Source organism: Chrysemys picta, chromosome 2 (assembly GCF_011386835.1).
Source record: "Chrysemys picta bellii isolate R12L10 chromosome 2, ASM1138683v2, whole genome shotgun sequence".
Lineage (NCBI taxonomy): Eukaryota > Metazoa > Chordata > Testudines > Emydidae > Chrysemys > Chrysemys picta.
In genome coordinates this window covers 190763583-190776054 of record NC_088792.1, presented here as the reverse complement: position 1 = coordinate 190776054, position 12472 = coordinate 190763583, and the positions used below count along the sequence as shown (strand labels likewise).

Here is a 12472-nt window from a genome sequence, read left to right as displayed (position 1 = left end):
TGCAACAGCGTTACACTGTTGACTCATATTTAGCATGTGGTCCATAATGACCCCCAGATCCCTTTCCGCAGTACTGCTTCCTAGGAAGTCATTTCCCATTTTGTATGTGTGGAACTGATTATTCCTTACTAAATGGAGTACTTTGAATTTCATCCTATTTACTTCAGACCATTTCTCCAGTTTGTCCAGATCATTTTGAATTTTAATCCTATCCTCCAAAGCACTTGCAACCCCTCCCAGCTTGGTATTGTTCACAAACTTTATAAGTGTACTCTCTATGCCATTATCTAAATCATTGATGAAGATATTGAACAGAACCGGACCCAGAACTGATCCCTGCGGGACCCCACTCGTTATGTCCTTCCAGCATGACTGTGAACCACTGATAACTACTCTGGGAACGGTTTTCCAACTAGTTTTCCACCCACCTTATTGTAGCTCCATCTAGGTTGCATTTCCCTAGTTTGTTTATGAGAAGGTCATGCGAGACAGTATCAAAAGCTTTACTAAAGTCAAGATATACCACCTCTACTGCCTCCTCCCTATACACAATGCTTATTACTCTGTCAAAGAAAGCTATTGGGTTGGTTTGACACAAATTTTTCTTGACAAATCCATGCTGACTGTGAGATGTGAGATTCGACTCTCCACAAAGCTGCACCATCATGGGATTACAATGGTTAAGTGAGAAATCCCTTTCTATGTTCAAAATTATCCTGATTTACTGAGGAAAGCCCTGAGGGGAACTAGGTTGCTCCTTGGGTGCTATCTGTCCTGGGGGAGCAGGCAGGCAACCTTTCATGTTCCTGGGGACATCCAGCAAGCTACTTCTACAATTGAATTGAGGTATTTGTACCAGTATCCCTCCTCAGCTGAGTAGTCCTCCAGGCCAGGATCAGTAGCATGCTATCTCCCCCATGGAAATAGCCTGGAGAAGTACCACATGCACCACCACGTGCAAGACTAGACAAGAGGACAGTGGCTTGCAACAAAGAATCTTCTCTTTCAAACATTATTAAATAGACAGTTTTCCTTAGCCACCTCCATTGAGAACATCTTAGGATCCAAATGAAGATGTCTGATCAAAACTAAATTTTAAACTAAATGTTATATAACAAAGACATTTCATATGTTTTGGAAACCTAAGGCTGGTGCAGCAATAGCTTCTCCAGTGAAAGACAGGCACACCTTCAGAAGTGAGCTTTTTTTCCAAAGGACCATAAGAGAAAGGACATACAGTGCAGCAATTTCAAAGCCTCAACTATAGCCATTCAGGCCAGAGGTTTTTCATATACTTAGTAAGGAAAACCTAGTTGATGGCAAGCAGGTGGTTCATCTAGGCGTACAATCCTTGTCTGGAGTTGAACATCTCATGTGCTGACCTTGTCAAACCTTTGATGTAATCTGTGATGAGCAATGGCTTCTGACTTGACAGCTACAAAGAAGCAATATTATACCCATGAATAGCAACCAGTCATCTTTAAACAAATATTTGGTGCATCCAAATTTAGAGGTGAGTTGCTTTTCCAAGAACATTAGAGAAATTAACAACTGAAATAGCATGGTGGCCTCTGCCCTCACTGTCAAAGCCAGCATAGCAGTCCATCAGTCGCTACCAGTACTGGAGGTGTCCAAGAAGGAACCGGTTGCCTTAACAGAAGTAAAAATCTGAAGCAGAAATTTCCAAGGAAATCTAGATGCATTTTCTTCCAAGCCAACAAAATTGTCAGCATGACAAAGACAAAAAGAGCATTTGTGTGAGAGCGCTCATGATTCCTGCACAAGACTCTTCCTTTTGATCCACCTGCTGCTTCCAGTCTTAAGAAAAAACTGGAGGTAGTCACAGCACAGGCATAGGTTTCAAGTTACACACTTACACAACAAGCCAGTCAGTGTCCCGTCCAGTGAAGCAGACCTATTCATAACTAGAAAGCTGCTAGAGAGAATGCATACCTACCAATTTTTCGAAATCAAGAGGAACTTTTGAACCAAATGTAGAGAATTGCTCACGTAGGAGACAAAGACATATCTCTGGCTATACTTTTACCATCATGGAAAAGATTTCCAAAGATCCAGAGCTTCATTGCATCAGTCATTTCTTGACAGTGGTCATCCATAGCCATTTATCTCCGATAGCTAGGATTGCTGGTGTTGTACATTGGCTTCTTTCGCGGAGTGGATTTCTCAAAATGAAGTGCAGAAATTGCTTCTGAGAACGTGGAACCACACACCTTATACGATGCAAAATTAGTGTCATTCCCACATCATATCCAAATAGTCAGCATGTGGACAGAGCATGCTGTACAGGGATTGGTTCCTACAAAGTGACCAAGCCAATCCCAAAAAGTTTGATACAATATATAGTAAATACAATATAAAGTGTAAATCTATATAAAGGAAAAGATTTTCTGTGTAACTTTGGATATGTGGTATTTCCTATACCCACCCACTAATCTTGAGTCTGATCAACTCAGCGTAGCTTTGCTGTATACCAAATAAAAATATCTCAGTGAAAAAATCTGAAGTCGAACTGAGTTCTTGGGAAGCTGAGTGGAAAGAAGTCTTGGAGGGAATTTCCAACAGGCAGTTTAAGTACAAATAACACGCAGAAAGTCAACCTAATTTTCATTCTAGACAATTGCATATTCACTGTGTAAGCAAGTTTTGTAAGGGGGGGGCATATCTAGAAGACAAACTTCCAAAATCTGAGTACACATCCTTTTAGTTCACTTCAGCAGCTCTTTCAGTGGTGTCTCTGAACAACTCCACCCCCCCTAACACAAACCTCACTCCCCACAAACATGGCCATAGGGAATCAGACCAGTGGTCCATTGACTCCAATATCCTGACAATAGCATTGGCAAATACCAGCTGTTCCAGAAGAATGTGCAACTACGTAGCAGGGAATTATAATAATAATAATCACAAAGTTCTAGTGATCTCAGCTACCTTATTGTTTCTCCAGAATGTTTGATAGGAGCCCTACAACCAAGCACAATAGAAATGCAGGTACCAGTCCTAGTGGTATTCTGTATGTAGCACATCAGACTCTCCATTTGAATATCAAATACCGAGATTAATCAGTGGAAGACTAGCCATGCTTCTGACTGGCTCTTATTACCTCTAATAGGTAGTTTTTGGAATTGATTCCCTGTCTCTAAAAGAACCACAATATCAAATTACTCTTGTAGCTTCAGAAAATTTTCTGTTCAAGTAAGTTCCTTTTTCCACTATTCCTGGAAATAGTTCTTCCATCATTTTGTTCTAACTGTTAGTACTCCTTTGGAGGAGTATGCCATAAATGGGCTTTCATGGGACTTAAAAGATATCTCAAACATATGGAGTTCACATGCCAGGTGTCTCTTTTCATCTCATTAAGTCCAAAATGCTAAGGCCTTAGGGCTTCAGAATTGCCTCAGGCAAGATGTTAAAATCGTGCACCAACTGGTATGCTAGGCAACCGGCAGAACTTATTCACAGGTCATGAGCCTAGACTGAGGGTGATTTTAAAAGTACGTTTTTTCCATTCCTTTGCTTCCTTTGGTAGGAAGGTACAGCTGAGTTGGTTCCCAGATAATACCTTGTCATTCCTGCCTGTTATCCACTATAATAATTAAAACTCTGCTTGTTCTGCCCCACACTTCCGTGATTCACTGCTCGCTACTTCTGTTAGTGATGAATGAGGAGAGAAGCTGCGCAAGAGAATATGTAATTTACCTGATAATTGTCTTTCTGTTGCGTAGCTTCTCTCCTCATTCAGCCCACTTGGATAATCTAGTACAGGGGTCGGCAACCTTTCGGAAGTGGTGTGTCGAGTCTTCATTTATTCACTTTAATTTAAGATTTCGCGTGCTAGTAATACATTTTAACATTTTTAGAAGATCTTTCTGTAAGTCTACAATATATAACTGAACTATTGTTGTTTGTAAAGTAAATAAGGTTTTTAAAATGTTTAAGAAACTTAATTTAAAAATTAAATAAAAATGCAGAGCCCCCCGGACCGGTGGCTAGGACCTGGGCAGTGTGAGTGCCACTGAAAATCAGCTCACATGCTGCCTTCGGCATGCGTGCCATAGGTTGCCTACCCCTGGTCTAGTAAATGACCAGACTACAAATGGAAATCTTTCTCTAAAGGAAAATGTAGACATATTCTGTAAAGGTTAATTAATGAATTATATCAGGTTGTCTTGATGCTAATAATCGGTTGCTAGAATGTTTCTTCAGCTTTGGAAGAATTTTTCTGGTAGCCTGGTTAATTCATTATATCAGGTTGTCTTGATGCTTAGATTAGATTATACCTGGTTTAGCATTTTGGCAAACTCTGGTTCCAGGTGCTTAGCCAGTGATTTAGACTTGATTGACTTTCTTTAAAACTTCAGCAGCAAATATTTACTGTTTAAATATTTTTTTAAAAATTAATTTAAATGGTTTTACTAAATTATAGTAAGTTTGGGCTTTAATATATGTTGTAATTTTAAATAGGTTTATTTTTTAAAAGAAAAATTGATTTAATTTAAACAAAAATCCAATTTAAGTAAAAAAAAAAATTATTTTAAATCACAAATTGTATCCACTTTTGGTTGGGATAGCATTTACCCATTAGTGATTAAAAAAGAGGGAAGCTGCTAACAGAAAATTACCAGATAAGAAATTTCTGATTTTCTTTGATTGCACTCTTCAATAAGAAAAATACGTTACTTTTGTATATTTAAAAGGTGCTTCATAAACCATTAGAGAAACAAACTATTTGATACACACACACACACTTAACAATAACTATAGAAGAGCTATGGCACTGTGTTATAATTTATATATATAATATAAAAAAATAAAATGTGTGTAGACCTACCATCTAAGTAATGGTCTGTTTTGGGTATATAAGTTTGTTTAGAAATGAATAAGTTCTAATTGAAATTGAGTTTATTCTTGTAAATAAAAAAAACAAGTCTAGCAAATTATGGAAAAGTTTATTTGCTTTTATATTACTTGTATGGAGATCATTCACCTCTTGGCGCAGAGGATGTGGATCACATTTAGTATTGCAAATCTAGCAGAAGTTTAATGGCACAACTTTTAAGTCTGAGAATAGTTCAGTTTTGTAGAAATTAATAAATGGCCTAATATATATTACTTTTCTGTGGTAGGGCAAAAAGTATCAAACTTGTAAGCTTTTTTATCACTTGGTATTCTAAAACATAAATTTGTCAAACTTAACAAAATCATGCATATAAAGCAGAAATGTTAATGCTTTCTTCAAGTGTATTCTGTCCCATGTAGTTTTGTTACCTGAAAAGTTACCATGTACATTTTTCCGTTGTGCAGGGGAACGTCCATTTCAGTGTACACTGTGTGATAAAGCTTTTAACCAGAAGAGTGCCCTTCAGGTGCATATGAAAAAGCACACAGGAGAGAGGCCTTACAAATGTGATTACTGTGCAATGGGCTTTACACAGAAAAGCAATATGAAACTCCATATGAAACGAGCTCATGGCTATGCTGGTAGGTAACATGATACTTAGTAATGTTAAGCACACATTTTTTGAAGCAGGGATCAGTTAGTGGCTTCAGTATTCCCTTGGCTCTGTAGGTGGGGACAATCTAAAACACAGAATGCAGATGATATACAGTTGTGCACAACTGGTGTTATCCAGTTCTAGTGAAATGCTCCATTCCCTTTGACTGACTGACTTTTTTTTTTCCTTTTCAAAGACATGTTCTGCTTTATGAACCAAAATAATTTGTGCATCTTCTTCATTCCTTATTTTTGTTGTATTTGCAGTAGTCTTCCATTATCTGTATTAGTCATTCCTTTCTTTCTCTGTTACATTACAATAGGTACTATACAAGAATCTGCCAGTCAGCAAGAACAAGAAGGGGAAGATATTAATCGTGCTTTGAATTTAGAAGAGGTTGTTCAAGAATCTTCAAATGAATGGCAGAGTATAACCAATGTTTTTCGATGACACCTTAGTTGAAAGCTTTGCTTTCAGGACTTGAATTTCTCAACATATGTTTTGAAAAAAGTAAAGCATATGGATTTTACAGTTGATGCTTCAAGCATTGAAAATATTAACAATAGAATAATATATTATAGTTTTTTTAATTATTTACAAAAAGTACTTAAGAATCATTGTTTTTGTAAGCTTGTGGGAAAATATTGAAAAAACATCAATTAATCTGTGTTAAATTGTCTACAAATCAATGAACTCAGGTAATACTACATGCGGTTTCATCTTCTAATCCACAGACAGTATATCTAGTTGAACAATTAACTGGAACTTCATATCAGGAAAGAGTGATTCCCTTGTATTAGTAAAGAAGATGAAAAGTAACTTCATGGGAAAACCATGAAAATTGTCATTTACTTTTTTATTTTATTTTTTTAATGTATAGCAAAAATGTTTGAGGTTAGAAAGAAAAGTGTTATGATAGAGATGCATGCAGTACAGAATTAATTTTTACAATGCACAGTAAAATGTTAAATTTCTGTTCTTAGTTTCTTTTGGTGCATTTGAGGAATTTTGGAAAGTGAATTGCCCTTGCATTAAATGGTATTTATGTAGCTAATCTCTTGAGAGGTGACCGGGCTATTTCCATTCCAGTTGTAGAGACAGTCATTAGTTTTTTCCATCAAAATGTCTGAGGCTTCAAACTCAGCAATAAACATTCAAAGAAAATCCAAACTAAAAGAAATTAAACTGATTGAACGCCCCTGTTTTTAGGTTTGCCGTAAGGATCAGCAGGCAGATACTTGAGTATTTGTGGAAAGCACAAGCCATATTCTAAAGTTGGGAGATAACCTAAAATTGTACATTTTAATAGCAAACTGGAAGTAAGCTGCAGTACAGGTCACCTCAGTTAACATAAAAGTAATCTGTACTGTAGACCTTTTTAGTTCCAAATCTGTAAAAGCATCATTATTTTCTCATGCATCAATTCTGAAAGCATTTTACTGTGGTGTTTGTTTTTTGGTGTGTGTGTGGTTCTCCCCTCCCCCCCAGTAAAACTACCTAGTTAACTTAAGGTACATCTACAGCTGCGGCAGTGTATAGAGTACAGACACAGCATCCCCAGCTAGCAGGGGTGTAAATAGCAGTGTAGATGGTGAGGCATGGCTTAGGGGGGTAGCGTAGAGTGCCCTACACAACTCAGCCCTGATGGTATATATCCAAGCATGGCCTCCCATGTCTGTTACTAATTTCTGCAGTGTAGTGTCCCACTGCCTCTCCGCTGCCAGAGTCTTTTCGTTGCTGCCTGCACACAGCAGTATGTAGCTACTCACCTTAGTGACAAGTATGGATACCACCTGCCTTTCGCCGTGGCGTGTAGCTACACGTGTAGTGCCTTTACTCTACTTGCCGCTGTAAGTGTAGACATAACCTTAGTACTGCTCTGAAAGGTGCCACTTAAGTGTATTCATAACAAAGAAACACTGGAGTAAAGCTTAAGTCATGTTTTATACATTCCAAAGACAGAAAGCTCTTTGCTTACTTTTACTTTGTTCCTTTGAATTTATTTATATGTTATATATATATATATATATGTATGTATGTATATATAAAAATATATGGGCCTCTGTGTGGCTGATCAGTATATTTTGTAAATAGCAATCCCAACTGCAGGAAGATTTCATCAAGTTTTCAAGTTCATATGAGTACTTCTAGATCAGTATTGGATTCATTGTAATGTAAAATAGAGTTGGGTTTTATTTTACCTTTTGCAAAATAATCGCCTTTTATTTGCTCTCATATCCAAAAAACACTTTTTTCCCCTTTTGGTAAATATTATCTATACGTTGTCTGCTATAAGACCTAGTCATTTCAGATTCCTGAAGAAAGAAATCACTGTTGTTTTTGATAGGGAATCTCTTATTTCTTTTGTTAACTCTTTGCATATGTATATAAGTAATATAGTTGGTGACATAAAAATAACATTTTTGTTATGTGGAAATATTTAAGTCAGAAATGTTAATAATATTAATTTTTTCCAACTTTGCTTTGTGTAGTTTTTAAAAGACAAATTTTAAATGGGTATTCTTAGTTATTTCAAGGAAAATGTGGATGACTAAAATTATGCAGCTCAAAGTTGAACATAGAGGACTGAAGTTCTCCTTTCATTTCAGCAGTGCATCTCATTCCAGACAAGTTGTTTGGCCCTGCAAACCTGCCTTACACATATTGGTAACTTCTGGATAATGGCAATCTTTTGCTGGGAACCAAGAGGTTGCAAATAAGCAGAATTCACAATACACGGAAAGCAGATCTTTTCAATAAAGAGGTGCTATTTGAAATACATAGTCATTTTTCAGAGAGCAATGCTGCTTTAAGACTCTTGATCACATACCAATCACGTAATGAGTGGATATTTGTAAGATAGTAAGTAACAAGTAAATAGGGAGACTTGCCTTTTTTTCCCCTGAGTTCTCAACCCACCACAATAGCGAGAGTCCTGCCAATTATGGTAAATATCCTTTTTGAACATTTTAATAAGATACAGTATATATTTTAGAATCATGCCTTGAATGTCTTCTGCCTGACACAAAGGTGTTTAATGTCCTTCCTTTAAACATAGGAGCTGCTCCAGATTACTTGGATAAGTTTGAATTGGAAACTTTCAAATGCATTGTATTTGCTGATGCTCTGTAGTAGTGACGAGGTTGTGACTATTACATTGGTGTCCAGGGCAAGATCAGGTTGTTCAGGAACTTTCTTGCTAAAGTAAAGAAATGTAATGTGGACCATGCCCTAACAGCATCACACTGGAGAAAGGTAACATCAAAAATAAACTTTATGTGCCCTAGAAGCCCTGGTCCATCTTGCTGTGGCAATTGGGCTCTCTGAGTAAAAGCATCATACACCGTTGATAGCTGAGATGTAGTTATTAGCAATAAATCAATTTAATTTTGCCTTGGCTTACTATTTTCTCTCTTGTATTTTAAGTTTTTTTTTTTCTTCAACTGTTATGAACACCATTTTATGGTCATGCCTTAATTGGCTACTGCAGCCCATTTATGATATTTTGTATTTTATGCCCAACCTGGAAGAGACTTGTATGAGAGACACTGTGAATCTTTTATTGGAATACACAGTGGTAACCTCCAAAGAAGAAACTCTCAAATTCTCCTTAACATAAACAAGAAAAAATCACTAGGAAAAAAAATCATATCATGAATCCTGCAATTTTTGATTGTTTCTATCTTTTTAGATTGTAGATATAAGCCATCACAATGTAAATAGGTTGGCTTCTTGCAGAAAACTCTCTTCAGCCAAATAGTATCCAGCAGAGGAGAGAACTCATCCCTTCCCTAGTTTATCACCCTATGTGTTGTGAGCTTCAGTTCCTAATTGTGATTCAAATACTGACTTCAACCCAAATCATACCACTTGGATTTGTGCATGGAGGGCTGCCTGTGGCTCTTTCCACTTCCACAGAGCAGAGGGGACTGAGCTGCCTCTCCAGAACCCTGCAGTGATTCTCATTTCATCTGAGGTTTATAGTGGAGAGGGTTGGAGACTGTAGAGGCTGTGGGGCTGAGTGGGCAGGCTGTGGTTGTGAAATTTTGCAGAAAATGTGGAATAGCCCAAGGATGTATTTTCCATGGCGCCTCCTGACCATGGAAGAAGTTTGTGAAAGTAGATGTCAGAACAGCCAAGTGTGTGGGAAGGGAGTCCCTCTACTTTTTCTGTGGGGGTGGACAAATCAATCCAAAATCCTAATGGCTGTGCTCAGTGATTGTGAGTTCACAGAAACAGCACTTTTTTCGTAGGAGTGGCACATGAGGCAACCCATTTTTCCCACTGTTGTCCATCATAAATTGTCTCCATGATAGCAACATCCTTTTCAATTGTTCTGGGATAGGTCATACTTTCTCCACCATGCCTTCTTTTTTCCATCCAGTTGGAATGCAATCTAAGATGTAGCTTGTGCTTCTCCCATGGGGTAGCCTGATGACATGGGCAAACCACCAGAGCGTTTTCTAGCTGATTAAGTCCACAGTCTGCTGACCTGTGCAGTGCAATGCTGCCACGTTGGTTATACAATTGCTCCAATGAATTCCCAAAATCCTTCTCAAACAACTCTGGTGAAATGCATTCAGCTTCCTATTGTGTACTTCTGCCACATTCTGCTGAGGCATACAGTAATGTTGGAAGGACAATACCATTGTACAATCTCACATCAAGGTGTAGTATTTTGCTACTCTTCCAGCTGTTTGGCAAATAAGTAATTGATCCACTGGCTTTGCCACTTCTTGCCCTCAATTCTTTAATGAGCTGACCATTAGCAGAAATACTTTACTTCCAAGATTTTTAAAACAGTCGTAAACCTTTTGTACTCTTTTCCATCACTCACATATCTGTCAGAGTTGACCATATTCTCTCCTATCTCCATACGCTTGGTCTCAAACTCCCATTTTGGTAGCTTCCACTTTTATACTCATAAAGAGTTTTTTTCGTTTCCTCAAAGCTGGTATCCAGTATGACTTTGTCATCTGAAAAAAAAACTAGATCCTGCAGCTCATCTCTTGTCCAAACAATGCCAGTGGCCTCAACATCAGCTGTTGCTTTTCTCATCTCAAAGTTTATGGCAATGCAGAAGAGAAGTGGGGATAGTGCTCAACTTCGCTTTACACCAGTAACAATCTTAAGCCATTTTTTGTTCTGACAGCATGCAGACTCATTCTACCAAGCTTTTATCCGATTAACAATCTCTGATGGAATTTTATAGTGTTTCAGGATCTTCCAGAGGGCTTGTCCGTGAACACTATCAAACACTTCTATAAAATCAGTGAAGTTAAAAAGCGTCTTCTGCCAGTATTCTAACCCTTGCTCAATAAGTCTTCTCAAGGTGAAAATCTGATCTGAACGTGACCTATCAGATCAAAATCCAGCCTGCTTATCTCTGAGTTCTTTGTCAACAGCAGTTTTCATCCTATTCAAAATGATAATGCAAAACACTTTTCCAGGTACAGATTGGAGTGTCTCCTGTTATCACAAATAAATTAATCCACCTTTTTAGGGATTTCACAGAATACACCTCTTCTCCAGTCAGGATAGGTTTTCTTTTCCCAAACCATTCTGTACAACCTGGATATGTAACTCAACATCATTTCTTTTTGAGCTTTTAGCATGTTTCTTACCACAGCTTGGTGTTTTACCACTCCTTAGTTGGTTTATGGCCTTAGTTACTTCCTCAAAAGCAACTGCTTTTAGTGATACTGGTAAGTCCACTGTTTCTTCACATCTCTGTGTGTATTAGTGGTTGTGGCTGGTTGAGCGCAGCCTAGAAATGTTCCATCCTCTGTGGCTAAAATTGTATCTCTCATTAGGATATTAGAAAAAGTTTTTTGGAAACCCCTTGCTAGCATGCCTTCTCAGCTTCTCTTGCTTTGTTTTCTGTCCCTTCTCTCTTATTTCTTCTGGCTGATCTTCTGACTGACTTGTCTTTGTCCCCATGTTCTTGCTGTAGAATAGCTATTTTAGTTGCATCTCATTCTTGTTGAATTCTCTTGTTTAATATTTCCATTCTTCTTTCTTAGATCTTCTGACCCTCACTGTAGTCCAGGCTGCTTTCACACTTCATTGAAAAAACTGCCATTGTTCTCCTCCGCTTCTCGGTGGCTAGAACTCTTGGATGATGCAGCGTCTTTCTTGGGACTTGAGGAAGACTTTCTGGCATGCTTATGCACATGCTTCCTTGCCTCATGGCTAGACCCCGGCATGGGGTCCATAACACTGGTACTGGTGGAACTGGACTGGAGCTCTGCAGTAGGAGGTGCACTCCTCGATTTGCTCAGCCCGGTGTATGGCGGGGGGGCAAGAGGTGTCCCCAGCCTGGATATAACAGCGGACCATGTGGCGATGCTGCTTAAGGTGAGAGAACTCAGCCTTCCCAGGTACGGGCGGGAAAGGAGAGGCAGATGCTGCACTTGGACACAAGTTGGGCTCCCCCCAAGCAGTATAGGCAGTGCTGGTGGTCATCACTGATCAAAAATGAGCAAGGGCAGGAAGCGCAAATCTTGAACCCCGTTGTCTTCGTCCTAATCCCGTACCCAGGCCTGAGTGCTCGGTGGGGAGGTCTGATGGGAAACCACCGAAGCAATGTTCCCAAGCTCCTTACATCCTAGGGAAAACTGCTTCTAACAGTAAAAACTACTACCAAAAAAATGAAATGCTAACTATGTACAAGAACAGGGTTTTTTTATGCAAAGTTTGTGAAGTGTGTCACAGGGGATGAGAGAACAGCAGAAGCTTTGACTTGGACCATGCAGTGGAGAGAAGCAACTGAGAGCACAGTCAGTCCATCCCGCCATTAATCACCTTGGTCGATATCATGAGGCAAAACAAAGGGTGCATGTGCGGCTCACCGGACACTACTACTTTTAAAAAGCTCTGGCTCTGGCTCAGTGTGTGCGCATAACCCTCAGTGGAATACAATAGGGACCATCACTTGAAGAAGAACTATTAGTTTTTGA

At 38.7% G+C, this 12472-nt stretch overlaps 1 protein-coding gene across 16 annotated transcripts in view; it reads left to right on the top strand.

Moving 5' to 3' along the window:
• ZNF236 (zinc finger protein 236) overlaps window positions 1-12472 on the top strand; it is a 251431-nt gene that overhangs the window by 188968 nt on the left and 49991 nt on the right. For 15 of the 16 annotated variants that reach the window (XM_065585139.1, XM_065585137.1, XM_065585142.1 and 12 more), the window contains 2 exons: window positions 5323-5499; window positions 5836-12472. The exon at window positions 5836-12472 is cut by the window's right edge. In XM_065585139.1, coding sequence (XP_065441211.1) covers window positions 5323-5499; window positions 5836-5963 — 305 coding nt within the window. In that variant the 3' untranslated portion in view covers window positions 5964-12472. The remainder of the gene's footprint in view (window positions 1-5322; window positions 5500-5835) is intronic. The other variant, XM_065585143.1, reaches the window with a different exon arrangement.